The 20,133-nt window shown below is 38.2% G+C and overlaps 4 protein-coding genes and 1 non-coding gene across 7 annotated transcripts; 2 read left to right on the plus strand and 3 right to left on the minus strand.

Annotated features, from left to right (window-relative positions):
• The first annotated feature begins 342 nt into the window (after positions 1-342).
• AT3G60200 (uncharacterized protein) lies at positions 343-2,019 on the plus strand. Its single transcript, NM_115883.4, has one exon. It carries the CDS (start codon positions 771-773, stop codon positions 1,686-1,688), a length of 918 nt encoding a protein of 305 aa, NP_191579.1. The 5' UTR covers positions 343-770; the 3' UTR covers positions 1,689-2,019.
• A 478-nt stretch (positions 2,020-2,497) lies between these two features.
• AT3G60210 (GroES-like family protein) lies at positions 2,498-4,350 on the minus strand. Its single transcript, NM_115884.3, has 7 exons — positions 4,070-4,350; positions 3,910-3,968; positions 3,752-3,802; positions 3,315-3,380; positions 3,180-3,227; positions 3,060-3,089; positions 2,498-2,965 (listed from the first exon to the last, which is right to left on the minus strand). Exons 1-7 carry the CDS (start codon positions 4,158-4,160, stop codon positions 2,894-2,896), a joined length of 417 nt encoding a protein of 138 aa, NP_191580.1. The 5' UTR covers positions 4,161-4,350; the 3' UTR covers positions 2,498-2,893.
• Positions 4,351-6,013: 1,663 nt separating this feature from the next.
• ATL4 (TOXICOS EN LEVADURA 4) lies at positions 6,014-7,628 on the minus strand. The gene has a single exon (NM_115885.3). It carries the CDS (start codon positions 7,243-7,245, stop codon positions 6,241-6,243), a length of 1,005 nt encoding a protein of 334 aa, NP_191581.1. The 5' UTR covers positions 7,246-7,628; the 3' UTR covers positions 6,014-6,240.
• A 2,907-nt stretch (positions 7,629-10,535) lies between these two features.
• Positions 10,536-11,295, minus strand: AT3G60238. Its single transcript, NR_143959.1, has 2 exons — positions 11,046-11,295; positions 10,536-10,964 (listed from the first exon to the last, which is right to left on the minus strand). It is a non-coding gene; the product is annotated as an other RNA (non-coding RNA).
• A 1,803-nt stretch (positions 11,296-13,098) lies between these two features.
• On the plus strand, positions 13,099-19,947 carry EIF4G (eukaryotic translation initiation factor 4G). 3 transcript variants are annotated; one of them, NM_001084849.2, is made up of 9 exons: positions 13,099-13,489; positions 13,595-13,707; positions 13,829-13,963; positions 14,083-14,150; positions 14,228-14,284; positions 14,563-15,900; positions 15,992-18,735; positions 19,135-19,329; positions 19,416-19,947. In NM_001084849.2, the coding sequence occupies exons 1-9, from the start codon at positions 13,293-13,295 to the stop codon at positions 19,744-19,746; spliced, it is 5,178 nt and encodes a 1,725-aa protein (NP_001078318.1). In that variant the 5' UTR covers positions 13,099-13,292; the 3' UTR covers positions 19,747-19,947. The 3 variants fall into 3 exon arrangements, with proteins under 3 accessions (NP_001078318.1, NP_001078319.1, NP_001078317.1); NM_001084850.1 differs by having other exon boundaries at positions 13,101-13,489; positions 13,823-13,963; positions 19,416-19,896; NM_001084848.1 differs by having other exon boundaries at positions 13,175-13,489; positions 14,089-14,150; positions 19,416-19,896.
• The last annotated feature ends 186 nt before the right edge of the window (positions 19,948-20,133 follow it).

A 20,133-nucleotide genomic window follows, 5' to 3' on the forward strand; every position in this document is an offset into this window, starting at 1 on the left:
CAAGGAGACTTTAGGAAGGCTTTAAAAGCCCAATAATGAAGTTAAGGCCTATTGATGAAATATGAAAACCACGTGGCAATATGTAGAAGAAACGGACGAACATTCGTGTGAGATATGTGGAAAACGACGATGGCTCGTCTTCACCTAATACTTGTCGGCTTTTACCATCCAACGTCACATGCTTCTCTTTTAGGTTTTTTATTTATTTATACAGTTATATCATTGTTTCAAGTCAGTGGCTGAGGTAATCACTACACATCCCATTCAAATCCAATGGTATTGGTCCGTATATTGAATTAAAGAAAGGTCAACCATAACTAGATTTTATCTTCTACAACTATGAAACTATAATGGCGCGTTAGATCAATTTTTTGTAAGTTGGCAAAATTACGAACCAAAAATTGCAATTGAATCACTAACCATCGCATAATTAAATTTTGCATTAAAGAAATGGTTAGTGATAAAATGATCTGTCAAAATGTTGTGCTTACAAATCTCCATTAGATAAATAAATTAGTTTCTCTCTCTCATCTATCTTTTTTTTTGGTTTTCCGACATAGAATGCTATCTCTCTCTCTCTAAGCCTATCTCAAAACAGAGATCTTAGGAGAAGAAGACAAAATCTTTACCACCAGATCTTTTCTTCTTCCTTCATCTTTACAGGTTGTCACATCACTATAACCACCGAAACTCTCGGCCCAACCCAAAAAAAAAAAAGCTTCCTTTCGAAAAAAATCAAAGCTTTTTCTTTTATCTTCAATTCTCCTCCGATGAGGTGTAAAAGACACACCGTCGATCTCAGCAGCAGCAACGGCGTTTGCGCTTCTTGCCTCCGTGAACGTCTCCTCTCTCTCGCCGCTTCCGCCGCCGTATCAGCCGCCGTAGAAGATAATCAATCAAAGAAATCTAATAACAATAATCATCCTCCGCTTTTGATTTTCCCTCGCTCTGTTTCTCCTTACGTTACCCGTAGAAAATCCGACGCCGGAGCCGGTGGAGGAGATCCTTTAGTTTCTTCTAATCGGAGATTCATTACCACGCCACAGATAGATCTCGTCGGATATTCATGCAAAGATTTCGAATCGAATCGATCAAATAAATCAAAACAAGGTAAAAAAGTATCTAGATTCTCGAATCTATTCAGAGCTAGATCTGAAGATTTCGATACCAATCCCAAATCCAACAATCCTAGATTCTCCTCATGCGACGCGTCTGAGATTTCATCTTCTTCTTCCTCTTCACGTTCATGGATCTCGACGATTCTCTCCACCGGTCGACGTAAAAAGCAACCAACCACCGCGTGTTACATCGAAGACGTTATCGCTGCGCGTAGACCTCAACGTATATACTGTAGAGGAATGTCACCTGTAAGAGATACGGAACCGGAGCAGTCGGCGGAATCAATCGAGGAATTGAGGAGAACTCCGGCGACGAAAACTCCGGGAAGGAGGAAGATTGCGATGGGGATAGGGAAGAGCATGTCGGGGATGGCTTTTTGTTTGAGTCCGTTGGTGAGAGCTAGTCCTAACTGTCCGTTTAAACGGAAAATGAGATTTCCATCGGAGTTTGGTAATTCTGGGGAGGTAACGGCGGTGCCGGAAAAGCCTCATATATCAGCAGCGGCGTCGTTTTGTGCAAATAGATCGAAGAAGCTTGTGGATTTAGGTAGAGTTGATCGCCGCCGTTGAGTTTTTTTATTTTGGTGGGATTAGTCTTTGGTCAACGTGTTTGACTATTGGATAGTAAACTACGGCTTTCTGAAGATGGATTTTGCCAAAATCAAGCTTTTTATATGGCTTGTGGTGAATAATCTCTATGGGAAATAGCTCAAACAATACTTTTGTTATAAAAAATTGTAATGTTTTCTGATTGTAATTGTAGAGTTTGAATGGCCAAATATATTGTTCTTAGGAGATTAAGAGAAATAATGTAGTGTGTTCTTGTTTTTTTACTTATGAGAATTACTTACCGATTATTAGGACAAGAAATCAAGATAAAACCGGATCGATTGATTGGTAGAACCGTGGAACCTGATCAAACCGGATCTAAATTCCAAAAAAATTGGACAAAATCAGTATGGGTTCGTATAGCGGTAAGATCCTATATGAACCGTGCCAATAATACCGAATCAGGTTAGTCAATCTATATGTGCTGAAGTATTAATTCAAATGTATTATGTCATATAGTCAAAGACTCAAATGTCATTACACTAAGCATTACGGTTTTGAGTAGTAGTAGTAGTAATGCGGGTGCTTAGATTTTGAAATTTGACCCATGAATTTCTGGCTATAAATAATAAGAGTGCGACAGTTTTGACTTATTTTTTGTCATCACCTTGGAAAAGTTTATCTTGGGTTTCACAGTCCTTCTTCTCTAGTCCACTTCAACACATAGACCTACAAAGCTATATTGGAATCGCTTATGACACAAGTATCAAAATATCTTTTATCGACTTTTAATAAAAATCCAAGTACGACATAGAGTGCTTTCAATTCAACTTTATAAAAGTTGTCTAATAACTCGAAAGAGTTTAAATGAAGAGGGTCCACGGGGTTCATCTCCATGGGTCCGTGAATCTCCTTTACGCTCTGGTAAAATAATTCGTTTTTAAGAAATCAAGTAAAGATCAAATCCTTGAAAAAATTGAATGGGATCGGTCTTGTTCACCAGCTAAGCTATGAACATAAGGCTTATGAGAAATTTGCAAATAAAACGATTTCTGTTTGAGAGAACATTGTTGACTTTAACAATTTCGGTTTCCGATCAATCTCCACTTTGAGCTCTTTCATGAAACTCAAACAACAGAACATATGCTGCTGTCACTGAAATTACAAGAAAACCAGAAACTCTTTGGTAGATGATATCATTGAATGCACAACTTCGATGCTACTTTTCACTGGACGATAGCTAACAAGTCGCTTTCTTTGCAAAAGCAATGCTTAGCATCTTCTGTTCCAAAATCAACCTGAAGAAATCAAAAGAGATGTCTCAGTTTCACAAGTATGATCAAAGTCATCAAGTATGGTCTCAATGTTCCATCATAATCATCAAATACAAACCTCATAGGCGCTCATATCAGAGAACAAAACCTGCAAAAGATACAAGAGCATGAACAAATGAATGAAGAAGGAGATTATACAGTTACTTCATCGTGTTTTTAGTTAAAAGATGAAACATACCTTCTTGCCAGGTTCCACTTCCCCAACCTCAGACCCAACAGAGACAACCTGAAATCCTCAACTCCATATCAATTGTTCCTTCTAAGTCTTAATAACATCCAATTAAAGAGCAAAGGACAGACGAGAGAGCCTTACCTCGCCTGTTAGGTACCTCTCGAATTTCACAGCTGATTTAGGCAACAGTACTCCTCCTGAGGATTTCTGCACAAGCACAAAAGCATTGTCACAACTCACAATCAACATTAGAACTCACAACTAGTATTGTAACAACATGATACATTGACCAAGACTCATGATTCGTCTACAGAAACCGCAGCGCCACGAGCAGAGAAACTAAACTTTGTAATCTTAAGTGTTCTAAATTGTTTCCCTTTTTGTGTGTGTTTCTTTTCTCTTCTAACAAAACAGAAACGATCTCAAGACTTCAGTGAATAAGGGAAACTAACTACATTTCAACAGCAACATTGTTGGAAAAGAAAGCTAAGGAATCACCGGAAAATGGCAAATATACTCTAGTCGTCGTGAGGGGGATCGATTGAAAATGTAAAAAGAAGAAAGCTAAGAGACAGAACCTCAGGAAGCACTTCAAGGCGGACAAGGACCCTGTCTGCTTGTGGTACAACCTGCAAAACCCATTGCAACAAATAAAAATGAAATGATCTCCTGATTAAAACAAAATCACCACCAAAAATAAAAGGAGACGAAGAAAAAAAAAACTAAAAGGTCGTACCTTTGCCGGTTCCCATTTGGTGGAAACGGCGTTAATTCTAAAGGAATTTCTTCGAATTCCTATAGAAATCCGTAAACAAGAAAGGAATCAATGATGGGGAAGACACAGACAAAAGAGAAGCTAATCCAGAAAACAAAGAAACATGGATTAAGATTTGTACCGAGAAGGGTCTGCTGAGGTAGAGTAGGAGCATTGGTTTTGATGGGGAAGGACAAGAAGGGTTTAGGTACTGTAATGAAACTCGAAGCCATTGGATAAGGTTAGGTTCCTACTCGGTGAGTAGTCACGACACGGCGAGCTATTAGGTTGGGGAAGTTGAGGAGATTCGCTCGTGCTTGCTGTGTTGTTGGACAAACCTTTCTTCTACAGACTTCTCTTGATGCTTCCTTCCTTGTGTGCTTTGTTTGATTTAGTTTGGGCCTAACTATGTTGGCCCGAATACTTTTGCTTCTCATCTTTGAAAGCTAGTTCTCTTAATACGGTTTTGAAGAAAATATTTTAAAATTTTAACACTTAGAAAAAAACAAAATTGTTGAAAAAAATAAAATAGAAGTTTTAAAACATTTTTAAATAAAAACAATTTGGATGTTGTGTACAATTAGTTTAGACAAAAATTTAGAATTTAACACTTCAAAAAAACCTTTAAACTTTAATAGTGATAAAAAAAAAAAAGTTTAAAAACAAATGTTAAAAATTAAAATTATGTGTAAACCATAAAAAAAGGTACTTCCTTACTTCCATCTGGTCCAATCTCTCTTCCTTTGATAATCTTTCTCCTTGCAAGAGGTCAAAGGATCCAGCTTTGGAATTGGACATGTAATCCTATACAGCTCGCTCAACTCTCAGTGCAGAACAACATGAAAGAAGAAGAAGCAAGCTTTGTCTTCTTTGAAGCCTCTACTATCTCTGGAATTCTCCAAGCAAGCTTTTAAATTGTGTTCCATTACTTTGTGGGTTGTTGCAGGCAATGTTGGCTCTTCCAAAAGTAGAACCGGTTTATGGAGCAGATACTGACAACTTGATTCATACAGCAGACATTGGCATCAGGGGCTACCATTCCTAGTTGATGTTTCGAGAGAGAAGCGGCATGGTTATGATCACAACAAGAAAGCAGGAGCCACGAATGTTTTGGTTATAACCAACGCAATCATGTCTAATGGCCCAGTCATCCTCAATTTTGATTGTGACCACTACATCTACAACTCTGTTTGTGGCAATAGAATCTGCTATGTTCCGTTGAAGATGCCTATTAAAACTTATTGGCTTATTCAATGAATCAACTCAAGAGTTTCCACAAATCCATAAGTGAAAAAACGAAGGTTAAATGACTCATCAGCTTCTTTTTTCTTGGGTTGGCTATACAGTAATATTTTTCTTGTTATATATGTTCCCATTTGTAGTGAAGATCATATCTGGAACATTGACTTAAACAGGAGTTTGGTCTTCTCAGTTCAGCACAAGCACAATATTCTACATGGTACACATCTACGCCTTTAAAGGTTGCAAACGTAGTCCTTAATCCTTCCCCTGCATTTTCCTTAAAACGTAGTCCTAAACGTAGTTCAGAACTGCACATTGCAATGCTGTTGAACAAAAGAAATACCTTAAAATTTAACTCATTGACCAATGCAGGCAGGCAGCCATGCCTAAATCTGGAGCAGAACTAATATAACCACCGGGTAATGTCAAACTTGCAGCGAAGGTCACAGTTGCTATTAGTGTTGCAGACAAGAAGGGTTTAGGTACTGTAATGAAAGTCGAAGCATTGGATAACGTTAGCTTCCTACTCTGTGAGTCACGACACGGCAAGCTATTATTAGGTTGGGAAGTTGAGGAGATTCGCTCGTTCTTGCTGTGTTTGTGTGTTTTGTTATTGGACCAAACACTTCTTCTACAGACTTCTCTTGTTGCTTCTTTAAAAAGTTTATGTGCTTTGTTCGATTTAGTTTGGGCTAACTATGTTGGCCCAAAAACTTTTGCTTCTCATCTTTGAAAACCAGTTCTCTTAAATACGGTTTGGTTTTTTTTTGTTTTTGTGTGTGTTATAAACCTAATAGTTTTCTTTTCTTCCTGATATTCAATAAGAAAGTTATCCAAATGAAAATTCGCTATCAATGTTGAATCACACTGGACATAATAAAAGAGAAAATAGACCATTTAAAAGTAATAATATATAACTAGAGAATTCATCTGTTATATCGTCAGAAAAAGAAAAAAAAAATCGGTAATTGAAGCAAAGAACTTCAAATAGTGTTTATATGTACAAACCAAAAGTAATGCTCTGTTTTTTTTTCCAAGTGAATGAACAAATGTCACCAACTCACCTGTCACTCACACCCCTGAGAGCCACCGGAAAAGCTCACTTATCTCTTCTCCGGCATGATTCGCTTCTAAATCCATCACCGTCAATTCCTCACTCCGACGACTACTCCCAGTAAAAAATCTACCAGAGCTTCTAAACGACATTGCACGCGACGATATACCTCGTGAGAGTCTGTCAACGTAATCCTTGAGCCAGCTTCTAGAACCATCGTTACCTATATCCGCCGCTAAACTAGCTTCAAACGACGTCGGATTAGTCGTAACCGCCGTTGCTGTGGCAGTTGTTGTAGTCGCGTCTTCCTGTTTTCCACGGTTGAAATTTGACTCTGAGATTTCTGAATCTACGTCGTCTACTATGTAATCGAACGAACCGATTGAGTAAGTTCGATGCTGCTCAACGGATTCTGGAATCGGTGTTTGACGACGACGGCTGATGGATCCGATTTCGAGACGGAAGCTGTTTTCTCCTCCGCCGTTGTTTGAGCCGACGACGGCGAGAGACTTCATGAGATCAGATTCTGAAGCGAAGAGAGGAGAGCGACAGAGAGGACAAGTCTGGTTAGAGACTAGCCAGATATCGATACAATCGGCGTGAAAAGCGTGACAACAGAGAGGAAGAAGACGGAGCTGATCCTCCGGTTCGAATTTCGACAAACAAACGGCGCAATCTCCGGAATTCATGGAGCTAGATCGGCGAGTGACGGAGGAGAATTTGAAAATCGGAAGCGAATCAAGCACGGAGGACCGTTCTGTTTCGGGAGAGACTCGATGTCCAGAGAATCGTCGGGAATCGGAAGTTACGGTTGCGACGGAAGAGGAAGATGAAAGAGGGAGAACGGAGCGGTGGCTACAGCGATTGAGACAGCGGAGGAGGAAGCAAATGGAAACGGAGATGAGAAGAGTCATGAGGAGAATGAGAATGATGACTAGTACGCTTGGTTTGAGACTATCGAGAGAAGAAGAGTGAGAATCGTAGTTTCCTCCGCCATGGCTGGGATTGATGAGAGATTCCATTGATGAGAGGAGAGAGCTCGCACAGAGAGAAACAGAGAGAGAAGAAGAAGAAGAAGAAAGTTATAAATTCCCCAACTGTTTTATATTAATGACGGAGGAGAAGAGAGGCACGTGAGAGTGAGAGAGGTCACGTGAGGGTCATGGACCGGTCTTATTACTCTACTCTGCCTTATAAAGAAGGGGGACGTTGGGAAAGAGGCAGAGAAATAAATGTCATCGAACCAACTCAAACTGTCTATATTTAATTCTATAAAGTTATATCAAATCAATTGGCTTTTCACTTTGCTTTCAATTTTGTCCACTATCTTCTTAAGGTATTTTTGCATTTTGTTAAGGTCATAAATTGAGGAGAGTTGTGACATGTATTTATGTAAAACATTTTCACACCAAAGTCATAGTTTCATTTTCAAATATGTAAACAAAATTGTAGAAAACAATACAAATAAAGTTTTATTTGGAGGTGTTGGAATCATTTCTTGAGTCCTTGCTCTTTATGCTTACCTTGTTGAGTCTAAAAACAGATCGATACCATTTTTGACATTTTCCCCAATTCTTATGATTATTATTGTTTTTCAACTTTATGTTGCTTTTTTGATATATGAGTGATGCTATCATTATTTTCACACTGTCTTTTTCTGATATCCATTAGTAGTTTTTTTTTTTTTTTGCTGCCAAGTGTTACAAAATCCGATGTTTTTTTTATTTATGCAATAGAATCCGGAAAAGTTTGTCTCCTTGCGTGAACGAATTCAGGCGTCAAGAAAGCAAACCGGTTTAAATGGAGAAAAGTACGAACATTTTAACAAGATAACTATAAGCTGTTAGAATGATAATCAACCTGATAAAGAACATGTAAGTAAATAATTATATCTCTAAGAATTAATTGGATTCGTATATCAGAGATCAAATGGAAATAATGTACAATGGTCAAGAAGTGACTGAGGAGTAAGATTCTCTATATACTTAGAACATCATTATTAGTGGTATATTAGTCAAATTCTTAAGCTAAGATTTATGAAAAAAGGGCTCTTAGATAAAAGTTTTTACTTTTATATTTTCGTAAATGCGATGACATTCGAAATATATATATATGTTCTTACAAGTAAAAAGATTAATTAAAGCAACTAATACGTTTATAGGTTAAACTCCAAACAAATACGTACAGCTGCCAAGAAATGTTTACACAAGAATATTATTATTTTTCGTAAATTTGTTAGGAAAGACGATAACAGTGCTGCAATAAACATAGCTTGTTTGTTTTTGTTTGAATAGAATGTTTATAAACATTCTATATTATCCAGAACCTTATAATAATTCATATATGGTCAAAAGAAACGAAACTATATAGTAGTATTATAAGAATTCCACAAGTTAGTTGGCTTAGAATTAATACGACTCCGCAGGGGACATGTGAACACAGCTCTTATATTAATTAGGGATATGCAAAATCAGAATGACACTTGTAATATTAAGTCCATCACGTAATGCAATATAGATGCAGAGAGACACGTGACTACTCATTATTGGATATTTTTGTTTTTTTTGGATATTATCTGTATTTTTGCGTAAAATAAGGTTGCGGTTGCACGTTCGTAGCATGCCTCTTACTCCATTTAGGTCTTAGTTTGGACTTTGGAGTTTTCACGGTTTCTGTTTTATTTTATTTCATATATATCAAAAAGCATTATGGATTATACAATACGAAGATATCACGCTCTCCAGAAACTATGCCACCAAATACGTAAAATGCATGTAGATACAACCTGTAACTGCAAGTATAATAATTATTATTTTGGTTTAAGCTGTAAGTATAATTATAGTTATATCTGATCATTAGTGATTAAAAGAACTTAAATCCCTAAACTAAAACAATCATCTCTCGATGTTGAGCTAATCATATACAAATCGAAGCCAAAACATTTTCCCATTTTTTGTGGTTAATCTTAATTACTCCTTTTTTTCTTTTTCTTTTTAGTGCTGTTGAATTTAGAGAGCATGCTATAAATTCAGATATCAATTCAAAAGAAATTTCGGTTAGAGAAAGAAATAAAATTTATGTAACGAGGAAATGAAAGAAACATGGTGTGCTCTTGTGTCTGTACCCTTGGAAGGACAACAAAGTCATAAAAACAGACAACCTACTTTATTCATCCAACCATGAATATTTTCCACGTCACTCATTTATTTCCTTTCCAAATCAATTTTGTACACTTGATTTTGTCCTACTTTACTTGTATTGCACTCTAAGCATGTTCTTCTTTTTCTAATCTACAACTAAAAAAAAAAATAACTGATTTTCTTCCTCTCAGAATAGTCTATATCTCTTAGATTGCTAGCTCAAAGTCAAATGATCCCTAAAAAATTAAAGCCGCTTAAAGTGTAAAGACAGATCGAACAAATTGTGAGCCAAGATGATTAAAGGGTAAGCTCAAAGAATGAAAACAGATTCACTGTAAGATCTTGGGATCATTCTGAACTTGTATACAATTCACAATCGCTTTTAAAAAAGAAAGTATCAATCAACATAAAAGAACTTCCATATTAAGGTACTTATAATATAGGAAAGTGAGATTTAAAGATACTAATCTTGTAGCTATTGAGGATTAAAACAAGTGACGTTAATCAAAAGACAGCCATAGCCAAAACAGAGCATTGTCTCTGCAAAGTAGTATTTTCTTCAACTTTGATGCTTCTTCAATAAATACCGACAATTTTCCTGTGCATTTTGGCACTGTCACAAAGTCCCTAACAAGATACGACCCCTGATAGAAACCATGCTTTGTAAAGGTAAGACTTCTTGCCTCTTATCTTATCCTCCTGAAAAATGTAAAATAAGATCGACATTCACGAGATGAGATACATAATAAACAAACACAAAAACCTTAAAATTAGGCAATTTCATCTTCCATTCCATATAATATTCACATGTCTTAGATTGCCAAAAACAAGGCTTATTGGTGATAACCAATGTATACATGAAAAAGGAGAGGGTACTTGGAATAGGAAGCACAGTTTCAGAACCAGAATTGAAAGGTCAAAGAAAAAGGCTTTGTGGTGACCAGAATGTACATATGTGGATACTCGCAGTATGAACCGTTAGTTTCCAAACCCACCCACATTTACTTCTTTTTTTCTATAGAGTATCAAAATAAACTTAGAGGAGTCCTTAAACTTAATCTCCAAGTTCAGGTTTTTTTTCTTATTTTCCTGAGCTTAGCTAATCACATCACAAATTCAGCAAATGAGGTAGATGAAATAAGAGCTGAGAGTGTAAAATATACCTTAAACCCCGTCAAGGTGCCTTGTCAAATTCCAAGGTTTTGCAAAATTGCAAATTCTGAATTTGTACTTTATGTCTTAAATGGGCTGAAGACTGACGCCCATCTCTATTTGGGCCGCCAACATAATGAAATATAAATATGTATTAGAAAAAACAGGCTTTACTCTTCTGTCAAAAAATTTAATTGCATGCAAGACGCGAGTCTCGACTCTGGCGGCTTTCCGTTGCTGCAAGGCTGCCACGTATCATAGTCTATGACCTTAGCTGGCGCACGAGGGAATATAACCGGTCGTGCTTGTGCCACACGCATAGTTTGATTGTGCGATCGGGGAAGCGAAGGTAGCTGTTATGGGCCCTTAAGGGACAACTGAATTGGAGAATTGGGCCTTGGTTTTACGTACAGGTACAGGTACTTCTTCGTTGCTTGCGATCCAAACAACTAAACGAATCGGTCATCAGAATCAATTTTCTGATCTGATTTCTGAAAATCTGGAGACAGCTATATAAACAAAGAACTTACCATTGGGTACAACTTTTTTTTCTTCGAATAAAGCTTTAGATATTTATTTTCTTATCGATATCTTGCTCCAATATATGCAGAGGGGACATGGCATTCTGTAGCCAAGAGTGTAGGCAAGAACAGATTGAGTCTGATGAAACATAATCCAAGAGGTGGAGAAAAACGTCGATTTCCAGATCATAATCTCTCCGGAAATCGCCTGATTCGAAATATTCCGTCGCCATCAAAACTGTACGGACGAAGACTCTTGTCATGGCTTAGTAGTTTCTAAATTGGATGTGGCGGTTAATAAACAAAGAGAGAGAGACAGAGAACAGAGAAGCCAATTGTTGGTTGTGAAGTTTTTGTTTTCTCTACCTATATTTTTGATTATGGTCTTTTACCACGAGAAAATGGATAAACTCTGTTTGTGTTTCTTGATTCGGTTTCATGAGAAGAAAACAATGAAAAATATTCTGTTCTTTTACAATTCAAATGGGGTTCTTCTTAAATACTTGAGCCCAATATCGCCCTTTGTGGCCCATTTACCAAATCCCAAACATTGACCCGTTTGTCGAACGTCCCCTCGGACAACAAATGTCCAGTTCATTTGTCTGTAGCTGGTGACTTAAATTAGTGACAATCATCGGCGAGTAGCAACCACAATTTTCAGTCGCTAAACTTTTTAGCGATCAGTCGCTGAATCAATCGATAAGTAAACGAATAATTTAACGATCATAAATATAAATTACTAATGATTAAAATAAAATAAAATAAATTATTTAAATTAAACTTAATTAAATAAATCTGAATTAAATTCAAATAAATCTTATAAAATTAAGTTAAAATAAAATAAAATATAATAAAATTAAATGAAATCTTATTTAATTAAATGAAAATAATTCAAATAAATCAAAATAAGTATAGTCAAATTAAATTTGAAAAAAATTAAAGTAAATAAATGTATTAATTTTCTTTTGATGGTGTATAATATATATAATTTACATTTTTAGTTTAAATTATAAATTATCATAAAAAATAATTTAAAATTTAAAAAATATAGCGATTTAGAGCGACAGTCAAACGAACAATACAACAATTACTAGCGACAGTTGTTGTTGCAATTAGTTGCTGAATCCAACGACAACCAAACGAAGAATACATATTGTCGTTGGTCGAGGATCGTTGTCGCTGGATTCAACTACATACAAACGAACATGACCTAATATTTACGAGAGACATGGAAATGTGTTGTTCAACTTCTCTTTTTAATAGGTACAATAATTAAGTAATTCAGTTAATACTTCCCCTCCAAAAAGTAAACCACCTAATTGATCACATAAGAGATCACCTAACTTTCTACTACTAAGAGCAAGCTTTATTATATACACAATGAATCTAGTAATTCTCTCATAACTAAATACAAAAATCACCTAACTTTTGACAATATAATGCGTATATGTTCAGTTCAAAATGTATGATTCGACGTATCAACTTAAAATTGAAATCACACATTGTAAGTCTTTTTTTTTTATAAACCTTATACCAATATATTTGACAATTTTTAAAATTTTTGTTACTCGTGATGTGATGTCTATAAATCAGTGAAGACTATTTTCACACTTTACATTCAATAAACAACAAAGTTTTTTTTGTATCCATATTTCATGTACTAAGTCTCCACAAATTATAGCCAAATTCACACGTGTTAATATTTTATCAATGAAGTTAATTTAAATTTACATTTATTTGGTTTTTAGTGCGGAAAATTCAGCTTTTTGTTATTGTTTTGTCAACGCATTATGTTTTATCTCTTCAAATGATAGTAAAAAATAATATTTTAATTAAAATTAAAATTAAAAATTTGGCTTAAAAAAGTTTGTTGAGTTTTTTGGGGTGACCACCTGAAACCTCTCTTTGCACATTGACCGGAAAAAAAGTTTTTTGATTGAGTAACGAGATAAACTTAATGAGTTGTCGAATTTACCCCTAAGACATAGCGTAATTTACTAATCAAGTACTTTAACCAGACTCTTTCACTAATACAAAATCTCTATATTTTTTTTTTCTTTCTTTAATTTCCAATTTATTTTTTGATTACACATAGTTTCTCTTCATTCATCTCTTTCTCTCCCCGTCTTTTCTTGTTCCTATAATCATGTCCGTCCAATAAAACCCTAATTTTATCTTTCCTTGCGTCGTTTCACTCCATTACAGAGTTGTAGAATTTAGCTTGCCAAAAAGTGTGAAGATTAGGGTTTGTTCTAGATGTCCTACAATCAATCCAGACCCGACAGAAGCGAGACTCAATATCGTAGAACTGGTCGATCCACCGGTAACCAACAACAACAACAACAACACCGATCTTCTTCCGCCGCCGGTTACGGTAAGGGCGCCGGCGCTCCTGGTTCTGCGCCTGCCCCTTCCACTTATCCTGATAATTCTTCCTTGTCTTCCAATCGCAGGTTTTCATTTCAAATTCGACTTTTTTTTTTTTGGATGATTCTCTGAGCCATTATTGGACATGATTAATTATGCAAAGTTTGATCCTTTATTGTTATTTATGACAGTTTTAAGAAGCCCGGCAATGCTCAAGGAGGAGGGCAGCCTCGGGTGAATCTGCCACCTGTGAATCATCCTAATAATCACAACAATGGTCCCAATGCTCACTCTCGCTCTCAAGGTATGATCGTTATTCACGGAGTGCCGCAAAGTCTTTAAATTTGTATAATTTCAGATTAATTTGGTCAGTGTGTGAGTGATCGTTTGGTTTAGTTCAATCTATCTTACACTGTTAGTTACAGGAGAACCGGGTGTTGGTGGACCAACCAATCCAACTGAATCGTTCAACAGAAACACCGGACCTATTCCAAAGGCTCCAACTTCTCAGTCTACCGTCATGAGTTCCAAGATCAATGAGACGCCCAACACAGCTAAAGGTAGGTTTTTGTTGCATCGTCTATTTTTTTGTATGCATACTGAGCTTTGAAGTTGAACTAAATTCCTCTGTAATTCCATAAAGGTATAAGTTTTATAATGTTTATTTTGTTTTGTTTAGTGGCAGCCTCTGGAGACGCTTCTCAGGCATTTCCTCTCCAGTTTGGGTCACTTGGTCCTGATTTGATGGTAATGCTGTTGTTCCTTCCTTTGTTTGTTTGATTTTTCCATCAACACCTGAATAATCTTCCCTGTTGGTTTTCTAGGTTCCTGCTCGAACTACCTCAGCACCTCCGAATATGGATGACCAGAAACGTGCCCAGGTGGAACACCTTTTAGTATTATGCATCTGCCGTTACTGTGATTGTTGCCTACATAAATAATTCTTTCTTATAGGATGATGAATAGTCTGTGTCTCGAACTTTGCTTCTGACTTTTAAATGCTCTATCATTTGTCTTGTATTGCGATTTGCTGGCCTGATTGCTTGATCTTTAACTCAAATTGGTTTAAAGAATATATACTGAAACTTAAGATGTCTTTTATTCACTTTGTTCTGAACTTGACCTTTCGTTTATGACACGAGCAAACATTGTTTTGCAGATGCAGCAATCTTCTTTAAGAACGGCGTCAAATGTGCCAGCTTCTGTACCCAAAAAAGATTCATCAAATAAGGGTGCAGATAATCAATTGATGAGGAAAGAGGGGCACAATCCATCGAGTGAAAAAGCTGATATCCAAGTCCCACATATAGCCCCTCCAAGTCAAACGCAGAAGTCTCCAATTACAAATATTCGCATGCCTTCTGTGCAGACACCATATCAGCATACTCAGGTCCCTCACCCTGTACATTTTGGTGGGCCGAATATGCATATGCAGACTCCCGTGACTGCAACCTCGTTTCAGATGCCAATGCCAATGGCATTATCTATGGGAAATACTCCTCAAATCCCGCCGCAGGTGTTTTATCAGGGACATCCACCACATCCGATGCATCATCAGGGTATGATGCATCAGGCTCAGGGACATGGTTTTGCAACTCCAATGGGTGCTCAGATTCATCCTCAGTTAGGCCATGTGGGTGTGGGTTTGAGCCCTCAGTATCCCCAGCAGCAAGGTGGAAAATATGGTGGGGCACGCAAGACCACCCCTGTAAAGATTACACATCCTGACACACACGAAGAGCTGAGGCTTGATCGACGTGGTGACCCGTATTCAGAAGGCGATTCAACGGCTTTAAAACCACATTCTAACCCACCTCCCAGATCACAGCCAGTCTCATCATTTGCTCCAAGACCAGTCAATTTGGTGCAACCCTCATATAACTCCAATACCATGATATATCCCCCGGTTTCGGTACCGTTAAATAATGGTCCAATGTCATCCGCTCAGGCACCGAGATATCATTACCCAGTTATTGATGGGTCTCAGAGAGTACAACTTATCAACCAACCTGCTCATACTGCTCCACAGCTTATCAGACCCGCTGCTCCTGCACATCTTTCCTCTGATTCGACTTCCTCTGTGAAAGCACGCAATGCCCAAAATGTAATGTCATCTGCTCTACCTGTAAATGCGAAGGTATCAGTGAAGCCAGCTGGGGTTTCTGAAAAGCTTGGATCACCAAAAGACAGGTCACATGGAGAAGTTAACATTTCTCTGTCACAAAAGAACGTGGAGGCATGTTCGTTGAGCTCTTCCCAGCAGCCGAAACCTAGCTTTGTCTCTGGAGTACCAAATTCGTCTGCTCCGCCAGCAAAGTCGCCTGTGGAGACTGTTCCGCTAGCAAAGTCGTCTGTGGAGACTGTTCCGCCAGTAAAGTCGTCTGTGGAGACTGCTCCAGTTACAACGACTGAAATCAGAAGAGCGGAAATGGTGAGTGAGTCGATCTCAGTTGAAGATCAGACATGTAAGGTGGAACCCCCTCATAATCTGACTGAGGTATGATACTGTGTTTTGTTTTTGGGTATTATTCATTAATTCTTTTTCTTATTTGATTAAATTATTTTCTTTTTTTGGCTGGTTCACTCAGAATCGTGGACAGACTATGCCAGACTCTCTGGTCTCTGATCCTGAAACAGCAACCGTTGCTGCCAAGGAAAATTTATCACTCCCAGCTACCAACGGGTTTAGGAAGCAACTCCTGAAGGTGTCTACTACATCTGATGCTCCAACTTCTGACTCAGTAGATACAAGTATTGACAAATCTACGGAAGGTTCAAGCCATGCCTCATCGGAGATTTCTGGTTCTTCACCGCAAGAGAAAGACCTAAAATGTGATAACCGGACTGCTTCTGACAAGCTCGATGAAAGGTCTGTAATTTCTGATGCAAAACACGAAACACTGTCAGGTGTGCTTGAGAAGGCACAGAATGAGGTAGATGGTGCCACAGATGTCTGTCCTGTCTCTGAAAAACTAGCTGTTACAGATGATACGAGCTCTGACCTTCCACATTCTACTCATGTTCTGTCTTCTACTGTTCCTCTTGGACATTCGGAAACACATAAATCTGCTGTTGAAACAAACACGAGAAGAAATACTTCTACAAAAGGAAAGAAGAAGATAAAAGAAATCCTTCAAAAAGCAGATGCTGCAGGGACAACTTCTGATCTCTATATGGCTTACAAAGGGCCTGAGGAAAAGAAAGAGAGCTCAAATGTTGTTCATGATGTTTCGAACCAGAACCTGTTACCTGCCATACCTCAGGCTGTTGAAGCCATTGTGGATACTGAACCAGTGAAAAATGAACCAGAAGACTGGGAAGATGCAGCCGATGTTTCTACACCAAAGCTGGAAACTGCAGATAATTCTGTGAATGCAAAGAGAGGTTCCTCAGATGAGGTCAGCGACAACTGCATCAATACAGAAAAGAAGTACTCCCGGGATTTCCTCCTAAAGTTTGCAGACCTGTGTACTGCTCTTCCTGAGGGATTTGACGTTTCGCCTGATATTGCTAATGCCTTGATTGTTGCATATATGGGTGCATCACATCATGAACATGATTCATATCCTACTCCTGGAAAGGTTATGGATCGCCAAGCAAGTGGTGCTCGTTTAGATCGCCGTCCCAGCAACGTGGCTGGTGATGATAGATGGACGAAGAATCAGGGTTCTCTTCCAGCAGGATATGGGGGTAACGTAGGTTTCCGACCTGGTCAAGGAGGAAACTCGGGAGTTTTAAGAAACCCTCGTATGCAGGGACCAATTATATCTAGACCGATGCAACCTGTGGGTCCTATGGGAGGAATGGGTAGAAATACCCCCGACTTAGAAAGGTGGCAACGTGGTTCAAATTTCCAACAAAAAGGACTTTTTCCTTCTCCGCACACTCCTATGCAAGTGATGCACAAAGCCGAGAGAAAATACCAAGTGGGGACAATTGCAGATGAAGAACAAGCAAAACAAAGGCAGTTAAAGAGCATCCTGAACAAGTTGACCCCACAAAACTTTGAGAAACTGTTTGAGCAAGTTAAAAGTGTCAACATTGACAACGCTGTTACACTTTCTGGTGTCATTTCACAGATATTTGACAAAGCCTTGATGGAGCCAACATTCTGTGAGATGTATGCAGATTTCTGTTTTCATCTCTCTGGGGCGTTACCTGATTTTAATGAGAATGGTGAAAAGATTACCTTCAAAAGATTGCTTCTCAATAAATGTCAGGAAGAATTCGAGAGGGGGGAGAAAGAAGAGGAGGAAGCCAGTAGAGTTGCCGAAGAAGGTCAAGTAGAACAAACCGAGGAGGAAAGGGAAGAGAAAAGACTTCAGGTGCGAAGGAGAATGCTTGGTAACATCAGACTTATTGGTGAGTTATACAAGAAAAGGATGTTGACTGAGAAAATCATGCACGCATGCATCCAGAAGTTGCTCGGGTATAATCAAGATCCACATGAAGAGAATATTGAAGCTCTGTGTAAACTAATGAGTACGATAGGAGTTATGATCGATCACAACAAAGCTAAGTTCCAGATGGATGGATATTTTGAGAAAATGAAAATGCTATCATGCAAACAAGAATTGTCTTCTAGGGTGAGGTTCATGTTGATCAATGCCATCGATCTGAGAAAGAACAAATGGCAGGAGAGAATGAAGGTCGAAGGGCCGAAAAAAATTGAGGAAGTGCACAGAGATGCTGCACAAGAACGCCAAACTCAAGCGAATAGGCTTTCACGTGGACCCTCAATGAATTCGTCAGGAAGAAGGGGGCATATGGAGTTTAGTAGTCCTAGGGGAGGAGGAGGAATGCTATCACCTCCAGCTGCCCAAATGGGTAGTTACCATGGACCACCTCAAGGTCGTGGCTTTAGTAATCAGGACATTCGATTTGATGACAGGCCATCTTATGAGCCTAGGATGGTTCCAATGCCGCAAAGGTCAGTATGTGAGGAGCCTATTACCTTGGGTCCGCAAGGTGGTCTTGGTCAGGGAATGTCTATTAGAAGGCCTGCAGTAGCATCAAACACTTATCAGTCTGATGCTACTCAGGCCGGTGGTGGAGATTCTAGGCGACCGGCCGGTGGTTTGAATGGTTTTGGCTCACATAGACCTGCAAGTCCTGTTACTCACGGACGGTCAAGTCCTCAAGAGCGGGGAACAGCTTATGTTCATAGGGAATTTGCAAGTCTGTCGCGTGCTTCTGATCTGTCACCAGAAGTTTCGTCCGCTAGGCAAGTACTACAAGGGCCATCAGCTACAGTAAACAGTCCTCGAGAAAATGCTTTGTCTGAAGAACAGTTAGAGAATCTGTCATTGTCCGCAATTAAGGAATATTACAGGTACTATATCTCTCCTTTCTTGCTGGTCATTTGTTTCATTCTTCGCAAAGTCATCAGATACTGCCACATTTAGGAAATTATTCTGTGGGAACCTGTGTAGGTATAATTGGATCAAATTACAGTTCATTCGTTTACAGTTAGAGCGTTTGTTTACAACGACAGATCATCTGATAAAGTGTATATTTCTTGAAGTATGTAAATTAGAATTTGCTCCAAACAAAACGGCTTAAAAATACATATGAGAGACTTTGTTCTTTGACTTTAATAGAATCTCTAATACAGGGGTAAACTCTGTTTTTTTTACTGACTGTGCGTTTTATGTATGATGTTAGTTTCTATTCGTTTACCCTCTTTATTATTGATAAGCACTCTGGTGCGTTCCAATGTGTTCTTGTGCAGTGCCCGAGATGAGAATGAGATTGGTATGTGCATGAAAGATATGAATTCACCAGCTTACCACCCAACAATGATTTCTCTCTGGGTAACTGATTCGTTTGAGAGAAAAGACAAAGAAAGGGATCTCTTAGCAAAGCTCCTTGTGAACCTCGTGAAATCTGCTGACAACGCCTTAAACGAAGTCCAGCTAGTGAAAGGGTAAGTAAACAAAGCCCATAAATCTTGAAGCCCTAGTCTAATCAAACGTCTGTTGCTTAAATCTTTTACTGCTTTTTTTTTCACAGGTTTGAATCGGTTTTGAAAACCCTGGAGGATGCAGTAAATGATGCTCCAAAAGCAGCAGAGTTTCTTGGTAGAATATTTGGGAAAAGTGTGACAGAGAAAGTAGTGACATTGACAGAGATTGGTCGGTTAATCCAGGAAGGAGGAGAAGAACCAGGAAGTCTGATAGAGTTTGGATTAGGCGGCGATGTTCTTGGGAGTGTTTTGGAGATGATAAAAACAGAAGCTGGAGAAGAAACGTTGGTTGAGATTCGCCGGAGCTCAGGTCTGAGGATTGAAAATTTCAAACCTCATGCACCTAACCGGTCTAAGATATTAGAGAAATTTACTTAGGAAAAAAAAATGGAACCATCTTTTGGGTTCCTTTCTTCTTCTCTTTTTTTGTTTCTCTCTTAAAAGTCTTTTCTCTTTTCAAGTGCTTCAAACAAAACTAATTTGTTATAAAGGGAGTTTCTCTATTTTATTATATAGCAAAAAACTTCCAAAATTTCTCATTTCTGTGTTTAACCTTTTCGTACATCAGTTTTAAAGCACAGAGAGCTCAATGTTCTTCCAATATCGTTATTAATAAATTTTGATTAAATTCAATCAAATCGGAGTTATATTACCACATGAGGTTAAAGGGCCATATTAAAAAGTCTGCACTTCATATGAGCAACAAGGCTTTTATGTCTTTATGGTTGATTTGATGGCCCATATATGATAGTTCAAAGGCCCATA

The sequence above is a fragment of the Arabidopsis thaliana genome, chromosome 3 (assembly GCF_000001735.4).
Source record: "Arabidopsis thaliana chromosome 3, partial sequence".
NCBI classification, from domain to species: domain Eukaryota; kingdom Viridiplantae; phylum Streptophyta; class Magnoliopsida; order Brassicales; family Brassicaceae; genus Arabidopsis; species Arabidopsis thaliana.

Coding starts and splice junctions, on each gene's coding strand:
- AT3G60200 (NM_115883.4), top strand. CDS start 771: ATGAGGTGTAAAAGACACACCGTCGATCTCAGCAGCAGCAACGGCGTT.
- ATL4 (NM_115885.3), bottom strand. CDS start 7,245: ATGGAATCTCTCATCAATCCCAGCCATGGCGGAGGAAACTACGATTCT.
- EIF4G (NM_001084850.1), top strand. CDS start 13,293: ATGTCCTACAATCAATCCAGACCCGACAGAAGCGAGACTCAATATCGT. Junction 13,708..13,822: donor TGCTCACTCTCGCTCTCAAG/GTATGATCGTTA, acceptor TTACACTGTTAG/TTACAGGAGAACCGGGTGTT. Junction 14,151..14,227: donor CACTTGGTCCTGATTTGATG/GTAATGCTGTTG, acceptor TTGGTTTTCTAG/GTTCCTGCTCGAACTACCTC.
- AT3G60210 (NM_115884.3), bottom strand. CDS start 4,160: ATGGCTTCGAGTTTCATTACAGTACCTAAACCCTTCTTGTCCTTCCCC. Junction 3,803..3,909: donor CCAAATGGGAACCGGCAAAG/GTACGACCTTTT, acceptor TGGGTTTTGCAG/GTTGTACCACAAGCAGACAG. Junction 3,090..3,179: donor AAGTGGAACCTGGCAAGAAG/GTATGTTTCATC, acceptor TATCTTTTGCAG/GTTTTGTTCTCTGATATGAG.